The sequence below is a fragment of the Bidens hawaiensis genome, unplaced genomic scaffold (genome assembly GCF_021521415.1).
Source record: "Bidens hawaiensis isolate Kalapana, Puna unplaced genomic scaffold, B.hawaiensis_p1.1 tig00035046_1, whole genome shotgun sequence".
Lineage (NCBI taxonomy): Eukaryota > Viridiplantae > Streptophyta > Magnoliopsida > Asterales > Asteraceae > Bidens > Bidens hawaiensis.
The window spans coordinates 1-12,236 of record NW_027496087.1 but is presented as its reverse complement, the minus strand read 5'-3'; the positions used below and the strand labels follow the sequence as shown (position 1 = coordinate 12,236).

Here is a 12,236-nt window from a genome sequence, read left to right as displayed (position 1 = left end):
CACAAAACACATTTTGAAAAGAATCAACTCTAATTCCAATTTCAAAGAATTTCACAAACCAAACGGTCCTCCGATACTCCAATTCGTGTTAACTTCTCACAAAAGACCCTTCTGGACGACGGGTGCAAACCAAAGCTATATAAAAGTCCACTTGGTTCGAACGTTAAGCCGCAGGCTACTTAAGTAAACACCAAAATGGCCATGAAATGAAATCTTATCTAAAAATAACAAATCTTTTGAAATATTTTTCGTATATGGATGAATACAATGTCAATTTACAAATCTTAATATTCGATATTTTGTATATAAAAGTAAACAACTAAACCAAACAAACCAAAACATGTTTACTTACCATCATTTTTGCTGGTTGAAATTCTTGCAGTCTTTAACTTAAATAAGTCTACTGAATTCATTTGTGTCTATCAAGAAGTCTTCAAGCGTTGCAAGCGTTTTTAGTTGACGACTAAGAGACGCGATTGTCTTCTGGCAATCGGCAAATTTAGTACCAGCCAATGCTGCTAGTTCATTATCCTGTGTCAAAATATTAATAACCACGCATCTAGAGTCAGTTCAGTTGTTAAAAGTAGTAAACTCGCATATTTCTTTAAAAATTTTGCGACATAAATAACGTATATGAATCTTGGTTAATATTTAATGATTATTCAAAACTTGATATATTGACCCCCTACATATTTAGAAACACTCCAAACAATGTTTTACTTGCTTATCAAGTAAACGGACCTGTTTTATCGTGAACTCGGGATCTCGTATCGCGGGTTTTGGGGGCTGATTTTCACGTTGTAATAGTGAAATCTCACCTTCTAATTCCCGAGCTTTAACTCCCAATTTCTTTGATAACGCGCGCTCATTCTCAACCTCGGTTTCTAAAGAACCAACTTTCATATTTAAGGATTCCAACTCGGTTTCTAGTTCCCGACACCTGGCACTCATCTTTCCCGACAAAGCTCGCTCGTTTTCCGTCTCAGTTTCTAGATAACCAACTTTCAGAGTCAATGATTCCAACTCGGTTTCTAATTCCCGACTTTTGGCGCGTTTCGTTCCGATCTCGGTTTCTAATGTTGTCACACGCGATTCTGCCTCGGTTTTCTTATTGTTGAGTTGACTTAGTTGACTTTTCAATTCCGTCACCTCCAGATCGGACCTTTTTATCCGTTCTTGTAACACATCGACAATTCCTTTGACCGATTCAAGTTCTTTCTCGGTTATTTCTCTCGCATCATTTGCATTGACCAACAAAGCTTCAACTTTGACCAACTTTGACTTTGCAACTTTGACCTCGTTTCTCAAAGTTTCGAGCTCGTTTTCACGCTCACCCAAAACAATCTCCATTTTTTTAGTGTCGAGTTGACTTTTCAACTCTGTCATCTCTAGATCGGACCTTTTTACCCTTTCTCGCAACACGTTGACTATTGCTTTGACCGATTCAAGTTCTTTCTCGGCTGTTTCTCTTGCATCATTCGCGTTGACCAACTTTGACTTGGCATCTTTAAGCTCATTTCTTAACGTTTTGAGCTCGTTTTCACGCTCACTCAACACAGTCTCCATTTTCTGTTTTTCCAATTCTACCCTTTTCAAAACATCTTCAATTTCTGCCATTCGGTTTTGTAAAGAATTTTTTGAACCACTATCGGGTTGTCCAATGAGTCTTTCCATTTCAAGAAAATCATCCATTAGATTAATCCCCTTCTTGGGCCCCGTTCGGCTACTTTCAAGCTCACTTGTTTCCTTCAAATCGTCACTTTCAACAACCGATTTCTGATTGTTATTATTAGCTAATGCTTTTTGAAGGGCTGCGTTTAACCTCCGACACTCGGCTTCAAATTTAGCTGCTTTTTTCGCACTTTCTAAATGCAATTTACTCGCCTGTTCGGCCGCTTGGTTACTCAATTCCCGTTCAATAAACCTCAGTTCTAACTCTTCCGCCATTGAAGCAAGCTCGACTTTTAACACATCGATAGAGGCTGAAGATGAGCCGGTTTTTGTTATTTCAAGTTGTGAACGGAGGTCAGAAATCTGGTTTTCAAGTGCGGTTTTTGTTTTTTGAAATTCGGATGTTTTGTTTTGGATAATTTCTTCGATTTTTTCTTCGTTTTCTTCACGTGTTTGTCGAAGCTGTCTTAAGCATTCTTTGAGGGCCCCGCCTAGATGACAAACACGGTCTTCGAGGGTTGAGTTTCGAAGGGTTAAAACTTCGATTTGTTGTCTTAAAGATAAGACTTCAGCTTCGGCTTTTTCCCAACCTAATATTCAAGAATAAGGTTAGAAGAAGATGTGGATTACTTTAATATTTGCACATGAATGATAAATGATGAAGCAATTTCAATCAAATTTCGCTACCAACGTGTGAATTTGGCATGTAGTTTATCAAAAACTAGGAGGTAAGCGAGCCAAGCTGCTCGTGATCTGCTTGATATCAGCTGGCTAAAAGCTTGAATTGAGCCGATCTTAAAAGAGCTCGAGGCTTATAATAAGTTTGGTTAATAAACGACCAGAGCTTCAGTTATCGAGCTTGAGTTGACTCGCATGCCTATAAAATCCTATTATATATAATTTTTTGTTTAATACATTATATATATATATAATTATTATTATGTATAAAGATGATAAAAATAAGTAAATAATATATATTATGCAATAAATAAAATTAAAATTAAAAAAAATAATAAATAGTTATAAGTTATAAAAGTATATAAGTTAACTAATATATAATACAACGAGCCGAGCTCGAGCTTTAGATATAGAGCTCCAAACGAGCCAAACTCAGCTAGTTTACACTCTTATCTCAAACAGCTCAAATATGTAAAGAATAACACAATAAGAAAGAGGCTGTTCGTTTTCTAAAAAACTAGATGATCTTTTTATACACTTTAGTTTAATGATCATAATGAATACACATATTGTCTATTAAATTCACCTGAGCTCGGCGGCTCGTATACACCCCTATCTCAAAACAGGTCAAATAGGTAAAAATAGCACAATAAGAAACAAGTGGTTCGTTTTCGAAAAAAACTTGGGAAGATTTTTTATACAGTATAGTTTTATAATCATAAAAACTTATACATATATTCTTTATTAAAGTCATACATATCATCAATAAAGCGTTGCCTATCAACTATACCTGACCATTCGACCTTACTAAAACTAAATGTTTTGACCCGTGCCCATTTTAATCCATTACCCAACTTGTCTAACTCGCCTGGTTTTAACAAGACTCGTCTTCTTAAGGGAAACAGACTAGCAGTTTGACTTTTGAGGTCAAAGAAGAAGTAACTTAAACTTCATATTCAGAATTAGTTCTTCAACAGATTTTGAAATCTGCCTAACAAATTAAAATGTAGGAAAAGTTATTGTGACAAAATAGGTAAATGATGTTGTATACCTTCAACCGCTTCTTCCGCTACCTTTGAGTGTTGTTTCACCAAGTCTTCTTTGATGCTAAGATTCACAAGAGCTTCTGATAACTTTTGAGATAAAGTCTTCACACTGCCCTCGAGTTCTTCTGGTTGTAATTCAGCCTTTGATGTCACTTCGGGCGATTGAAAACTTTGATTTGAATATATCTTTCATGAATTAAAGTAAGAAAATATAAAATTTAATCAACACCAAAATGCCAAATAAATATAAAAGACAAGCATACATAATTTAACTTCTGAGTCAAAATGCATTTTGTAAAAGACACTGGAATTAATTAACTGAATATTAGACAAACCTATAACGGGCCCGTGGGATAAGGGAAAGTACACCCTAATAAATAATGACTAGTAACAATCTAGACTTAACACATGTCATCCAAATCTTAAAAGTCAAAATTGGAATTTGATTTCGAGATGAATGGAGTAGTTTATTTACATATTCATACTTAAAGAGCCGCTTCACATCTTTCCATAAAAGGTAAAGATACAACACTAAATGGTCTCGCCTCGTGTGTGAGTCATAGTAGTGTTACATAAGTGAATATACATTTGACTTTTACAAGTCAAACACAAACCTGCTGCTATTCAAATTCAAACTCCATATGAAATTATAAACCAATCTATCAATATAAGGTAACTTTTATATGTTGCAAAGCAATTAACTTTAGTCGAGTAAAATCATAGTAATTTCAGATTCATATGAAACATGTTTGACTAACATGCAACTTTGACATGAAAATGATGATGGAAATTGCGCTATCAATAAATGAAAATAAGAACATGACAGATGAGTTGAATATACCTGATCATCAGAGAATCTTTCAGAATGAGAAGAAATGGATCCGCCTGAGCTTTCGGTCTCTCCGGGGCTCTTCTCCGACGACTTCCTCCGCCATAACCAACTTCGGCGGTCCATTGTTTCCAGCAACAGATTAAAAAACAAACACTAATCCCCCCACACACTCAACCTCACACTTCATTAACAATTTCACCAATCTTGATCATCCAAACCCAAAATCTTCAACAAAACTTGAATTCCATCAAAACCCACAATCCAAACCCCTTAAAATCAAACCCCTCCAAAGAAAAATCAAAACTTTTTACATAAACAAACACTTACAATCAAAACCCACAACCCAAAATCCTTAAAATCAAACCCCTTTAAAGAAAAATGTAAACTTTTTCACAAAATCAAGATTAGGGTTTGTGCATCCAAAAATTGGGAACAACCCTTTTATAAAGATTTCATAAAATGGAAGCTTGAACCCAAACCCTAAACTTAAAACAGACAAAAACCCCCTAACAGAATAGCTACTAGAATTGAATTGTAAGCAAAAAAATAAAAAAATCAATTTTTTTAACAGAAGGCCAAATGGGGTTGCTGAAATCTGTTGATCTTGAAGCTTTGCTTACAATTTACTCACCAAACCCATATGTAAATGCTGCAGAGAGATCTATTATTAATTTTGAAACAAGGGTTTTTGGCAATTAAGTTGAATGATTAATAATTATGAATATTATTATTGTGTAAGGTGTGATTGCCACGCCTTGTGTGGTGTGTTGTGGGGTGTGGTGAAGCACATGCAGTGCAGGTGTTAAAATTGACAAAGATGAAGAAAGCTGACACCCATTATTCTTTCTCTTCTCTTAGACCAATCATCACTTTTGTGGCGTGTACAATATCATGTCACATGAACAGCTCCTCACGATCTAGGTATCTTTTAGGTTGTATTTTTCTTGGATATTGTCTAACCAAAACCATAATAATAATGGTTTTAAGTCATTTGGTTTTGTATAAAAAAGAGATTTATACGATTTGTGTCTAGTTGGTTTGTAGCGGGACCATATTGAGTCACTGATATTTAAAATGAACTGGTTAAGTCTCTATAGTTTTCTGAAAAGAAAAAATGCATTTCTTCATCTTTTTTTTTTATATTAACGGAGTGTAGTATGGTCTTTTCACCTATATAATACAAACCTTTTATTATCACATTCACATTTCCCGGTTCAATCACTTTGCGTCCCTCTACTTCCCCAGTTATAAAACTCCACCACTCCTCCACCTTCGTCATCACCTCTATTGTTGCCTCCATCACCGCCCTCAATGGGCATCTCCATCCATCATTGTTGTCATCATCATTGCCATCCATCCATCTCCGCCTTCATCATCGTACACCCTCCATCTCCACTGCCGCCTACATCACCGTACACATTCCAGCTCCACAACTACTGCTGCATAACCCTAACGGTAACCCTTCCTATCTCTTCAACCCCTACCACCACGAAATGTCATTCACCATCACTACTACCGTTCAAACGGAGTCTGTTACAAGTAACATATGATTAGGTTTGTCTTGATTAGTTTTGTTAATAAGGTTCAGCTTGATTAGTTTTGTTAATAAGGTTCGGCTTGATTAGCTTTGTTAACATCTCTTTGATTATTGTAATTTAATGTGTAGCTAGTCTCCAGGTTACCACCACCACTACCCACCTTTTGTTACATATCAGGGTGGTGGTTGAGTTATTGGCCGAACCTGGCATCTGGTGGGAACGGGTATTGATCGAGTAAGTGGATCGGGTGGGTGGTGACTATATACAGTATTGTCTGTAACATTCCTAAAAATTCGATCCAAATTTAACAACTTAGGAAAGTTGAAGGATCAAAAATAATATCAAGACAAGACATGGGAAAATATTAAAGGAAATATAAGAAAAATAAGGAAATAAAAATACTTCCTAAGTAAAGTTTACTTACATGAAAGAAATAAGGAAACTCCATCCCACATGTAAATATGCAAGAAAGTGGAAGCATTCCACCAAGGTATAAATAAGAAAGATGGAATCCATCCCACATGGAAAATGGTAAAGAAATGGAAGCTCTTTATAAGGAAAAGATTTTCCATAATAATATTCTTTTATGAATATCATGCACCAAGTAGTCCTAGCGGAGGGTGCGTAGCATCCAACGCGCTCGCGCTCGGGCGAGGGCGTTGGGCGCAATGTGGCGCACTTTGCACTTCGCATCGCCGCGAGCCGCCTTAGTATTTTTGGACAACGAGAATTAGACTAGAAATGACAAGCTATCAAAGACGAGGGACTAAAAATGAAAAATAATCTCCAAGGACCCATCGCGATAAGCGATAAGTCCAAGAAAAGGGCCATCGCGGTACGCGATAGACCGTGATGACTCACGGACACGTGTCACGTCCGGGTGACACGTGGCAGAACCTGTCAGACCACGTGGCGACACGCGTCACATTTGTGTCGGTCGCGGTACACGACAGTGTCAGGAAAGGAGCCCATCGCGTACCGCGATGGGACTCATTTTCGGCTATAAATAGGGAGGCATGGCACATTCATTTGACACACCCACAGTCTCTCTCTATCTCTACCTCGGTTTGCGTGCCGAACACCATTTTGCGTGTCACCGACCCGATAATATCACCTCGTAATCCGTGCCAAAACCCGGTGTTTCGTCTCGAAGTACGTGCACGACCCGGCGACACCCGAACGTTGTCTCGATTTGCGTGCCAAGAAGGGTTGATCAAGAACGCCTCGATAAACGTGCATAGAGTAGAAGTGCTGCCCGTATAAACTTAGGAATATCTAACTCCGAATACCCGTGCGAGGTAAGAGGTTCTGCCTAAGTTATTATATTATTATTATAAATGGCTTAGACCATAGTCGGAGTTATAGCCAAACCTTGATTACAATTAAGAATTATATAACTTTTCTTAAGCAAAGGTTATAGTTAAAAATATAGTTTCTTCTTGACTAAGAAACATAAGTAATTATATACCAAGGGTATAATAAATAGTATTTCTTTATTATTAAGAAATATGATATTCAAAGAATAATGTATAGACGTTTCTTCTTGAAGAAGAAACGTAGCATATGATTGATAAATAAAGAAAGGGACTAAAGGTCCAAGTGTTTTATAAACAAATGTTTTTTATCAAGGTTAAAGCTATACGAAACGGACTAAAGGTCTGAAGCTAGATCGTTGATCTAGTTATTTATACAAAATGTTATTCTCGTACTATAGGTCCGAGGTAACAAAACAAGAAGAAGGAATCAGAAAACAGGAATCAGTAACAGAAACTGATTATAAACAGAAAAGGTGAATACGCCCCAAACCTTTTATAATGAGTCTGAATGGTTTAAAAACTTTGTGTACAATAATAAGAAACGGACACTCTGATTAAGAGTATACATGTGTCTGGATCCAAACATACATGGTGACTCGGCATTTCCCCGAGGCCATGCATATCATCAACATGCCTCTGAAGGTCTACGGGACTGTTCAGAGAAATGATATTGTGTATATAATTAATTGTACATGGTACTTAGGGTAATTTTATCCCAATTTAGTTGGGTGCCTAATGAGTAGTCACAAATGTATTATTGTTGGTTTCACAAAGGTATTGAAAAGAGATTTTAGAGTCAGCGTTATTCACCAGCTTTGTGTTGACGTATTTTTCCCCCATGTTACAGGGAAAAAGGTTAGAACATACAAGGAAGAAGGAATAGAAGATTGGAGTTATAGTCATTAGATGCTATCTAATGGCTCAGATATTTTATATTACAAGGAGTTATGTTTTATAAAGAAACGTATTTGAAATATCAAATGGGTATTTAAACCCGAGTTTTTAATAATAAGTTTTCAATATGATTTTATTAAAGATTTCCGCTGAAATAAAACCCGCAACTCTGATGTATTTACAAAACAGGTATCAACTATTGGTCACACGCCTAGACCCTAAGTTGGGGTTTGACATTGTCGCATAATTATAGCAGTGGAATTGATCAAGGTATATCAAGTGTGTAATGTTGATTAAGGTTTTCCTTAATCCTAGTTTTTCATGATCAGTTTCACTTCTTATAATTGGTTTGTATGTTTATAATATAATTTTGTAACGTTATCTAATGATTATGTTTTTGTAATATAATTTGGATGTTCGTAATATAATTTTTTATGAATATGGATGGTTATGGATGGCATTGGATAATGGATAGTATTGGATTGTTTAAATGTAAATGATTATAACAATTTGGAGGAAAATATAGAAGTATGGTCTTTTTGTGGACGGAAAAATAGATGGAGGGATGCATTTTGTCCCACCAAAAAACCACAGAGACTCAATCAGTTATTTTAAGTTTGAGGGACACAATGTGGTCCCGACCACAAACCACATGGACACAAATCGTAATAATTTCTATAAAGGAATGTTTGAATTTGATAGTTTGGCTCTAAAATGTATTTAATCAAATTAGTGTTTACTTATTGAATATTGAATCCACTCATGACGCATGAGAAAGAAAAAGATATCTTATATGACCAACGTTTTTCATACTTTTGAAATTTATAATGAGTTTTTTGTTGTGTTGATTGGACTTAAAATCACCTTTTTTTTCCTTATCGTGTTGAAGCAAATATTTTTCACATAGGGGTCAGAGGCTGGTGATTCAGCACAAAGAGGTTGAGACGCAAGTTTCTCCTTAAGTATCGAAAGAAAAAGTACAAAACACTTCAAAAAGGTAAAAACGTTGTAAAGTGAAAATGTAAGATAAGTGCTCTCTAGTGTATATTACAAGCATCCATGTATTTGTCGTTAGCTTACTATATTTGTCCCATTCATCCATCAATCCTGATAATTATATAGTTTCTAGCTTGGTTTGTGTATTTGTTGAATTCTCCCACGCTAAAGATATTTTAATATATATTTCATATCTTTGTACACCAAAATGAGTTGAATTTCTAACGAAAATCATCAAGATGGAATATGCTTGTAATAAATTAGTAATTTGTTTTGGAATTGACATTTTATATTTGATTGATTGATTGACCAAGTATTCTTTATTGTTCAAAACAAAAGTTAAATGGAGACATTAACATTAAATTGTTGCTAAAATGTCATTGTCGTTATCATGCGACAGCCTTCAACTTCAACTCATATCCATATTTCCTGCCATTTTACTTGGCTTTTGTTTTAATTTGTTTATTATTATTATTATTATTATTATTATTATTATTATTATTATTAAATAGATGAGCTAGAGTTTATCCAATAGTCTATTGTGATCTATTACATACCTTAATTAAAAGTTGTTTTTTTAATGGTCTTGTTGTAATTGTAACCAGGCTTATTGTTGTTAAATGTTCCACAAAAGAACAATATGATATAATCAATTCTACAAGATTATAGTTACTTCCAATCACTGGTGGTTAACATGTATGAAGTCTTCTCGTATAAATTGCTTAACTTGTTTCATAGATAACCAATTATCTAATTAATTTGCCAAACAAATTGCCAAAATCAATGTGTGTTCGTTTATTTTTATTGCCAATGAATCGAGGTGAGGATGGAGAAATCACAATGCTAGAATGCTATATGAGTGGATTACATTTCTATAAGTCCGTTTTTTTAAGATAAAAATGTTCGACATCAAATTTCCCGGCTTCTTTTTCTTCTTCCTTAGACAATAGAATGTGTACTATATTGACAACGTAACTACAATGATAACATGTCGCTTTATACAAGTCTTAAGCGAGATAAATATTCATAGATTCAACACTAGAAAAACTTATTACCAAACCCCTGTATTTATGCTATTGGTAACTCATTGAATATACAAAGAATATGAAAACAGTGTGCATGCTCACAAATTAGAGTGTTATGAAACCTTTATTCCATTTTTAGTGACTCAATAATATACAAAAATCATGTAGTTGTAAAACTAGAGAACAAAATCAAGTGTGTATGTGTGTGTTTAGTTATTTACAATAATAAGTCGACTCCTCTGAGTTGTTTGAGAGTTGCTAGCTTGACATAGCAACTCGACTCCTTGAGCTGTTTGAGAGCTACTAGCCTGACATAGTAACTTGACTCCTCTGAAGTATGCTTTTGCATCGTTGACTGATTTTCGTGTTCTCCCGGACATGTGGCTTTGATCATTTAACTGTAGATAAATCCATAACTCTTCCACAACTGTATGATGATAAACATCATGGCATTCATCACAACTAAAGCCAAAAAAAGAAAATGAATAATTAAAACAGTTACTAACTAAAGATATAACTAATCAGCTTAATTCTTCTTGGAGAAAAGAAGTTACCAATGCTGTCATAGAATGTAATCCATCGCCGCCCATATGACAACGTCACTTGCCATTCACCATTGGGTGTTTCCTAACAAAAAAAAAAAAAAAGAGGAGTCTCATTATTTATAACAACAATTAATAATAAAGCACTGTTTGATATGATTTATACTTTCATATAGCTACCCAGACTGCGACGAAACAATCTGCACACAATCTTCCTTCCAGTTAGCGGTCTCACGTTTGGTTTCACTCCTCAAAATTGTCATCCAGCAAACCGCTTTCTAATTTCCTGGTACAACGGTCTAACGCCCATATAACTCATTTTATAAAAAAAATGTTTTATGTAATAAACTAATTGGTTGAGTATCTTATGCCAAAATATAAAACTAAAAAGAAAATTGACATAAGATTATGTAATTAAAATGTAACCTTTTATATTAAGCAATGTTTCCTGGTGTAAAACATAATACTAAAAAAATATAAATAAAAACTTTCCGGTCAAAAGGGTTCATGCATCTTAAATGATTTTCAGATTCAGGTCGTGTTCAGATTGAACCCGCCAATACAACCCTTTTATCAACTCTCACTGCAAAACTCAGACTCAAATGCATAGTACGTTGGGTAATAGTAATTCGGTAATACCTACAGTAAGATATAAAAAAATATTTTGTTTTTATTTCACTTTTGATACTTACAAATCGAGGGTAAAAATTTGCGTGGGCCTTAAAGCCCTTAGTTATTTTTCAAAACTATTTGGTCGCCACTAACAATAAGATTTGTTTTTCTCTCTCTTTTGATTTTTCTTTTATTTTTTATTCATTAGAAAATCATATCTTAATGACATAATTTAGATTTAAATCATCATAAAGTTACATAAAAAATTGATGTTTAACTTTGCGATGGAACTTGTCAATCATAATTTTTTCAGAAGATAGCAACAATTCTCGTTTGTGTATTTAAGCCATTCTAGGTAGGGGGTGCTAAAAAAATTTGAATTCGTATATAAAGTATTTGAAAATACGAATCCGAATTATTATTTGAAAATTCAGATATCTGAGTTAGCAACAATTCCTGCTTGTGTATATAAGTCATTCCAGTTATGGATGTTCAAAAAAATCAGAATCCGTATCCAAAAATTCGAATATGAATTATAAAAAAATTCATATATCCGAGAATCGAATATCCGAATTCTCGGAAATATATATCAATCTTGAAAATTTTTGGATATTCAGATTTCCAAATTATTATTTTTTACTTATTAAATAAAATATTATTTTATATATTTTGGATAATTTTCAAATATTTTGGATACTTCAAAAAATTATTCAGATATTTTAGAAATTTGAAAAAAATTTTAAAAAAATCTTTATCTTATAATTTATTTTTTCAAAATTCGGATATCCATTTGAGTATCCGAAACTAAAAATTCGGAGATGTTTTGAACAACCCCTAATCTCATATACCACTTTCTAAGTACTTCAGATGGTTTAGATTTTACCTTTTTAGAAACTCTATGAGCAATCAACATGTTATTTCCACCAAATTGATTAGCCAAATCTGCATATAATGTGAGATTACAAGATTAACACCAAATCGAACATTTAAAATGTGCAAAACAAATAAAAGAAAACACAAGAACCTAAAAATTTAAAGATTTCAAACAAGAAACCAAATGATACCTACTACAAATTCTTTTTCGAT

The 12,236-nt window shown here is 34.2% G+C and overlaps 1 protein-coding gene across 1 annotated transcript; it reads right to left on the bottom strand.

Moving 5' to 3' along the window:
* Nucleotides 1–5,117, bottom strand: LOC143586919 (filament-like plant protein 3). The gene is made up of 4 exons (XM_077068362.1): nt 4,237–5,117; nt 3,401–3,581; nt 742–2,261; nt 1–531 (listed from the first exon to the last, which is right to left on the bottom strand). The coding sequence occupies exons 1-4, from the start codon at nt 4,348–4,350 to the stop codon at nt 391–393; spliced, it is 1,956 nt and encodes a 651-aa protein (XP_076924477.1). The 5' UTR covers nt 4,351–5,117; the 3' UTR covers nt 1–390.
* Between the last annotated feature and the right edge of the window lie 7,119 nt (nt 5,118–12,236).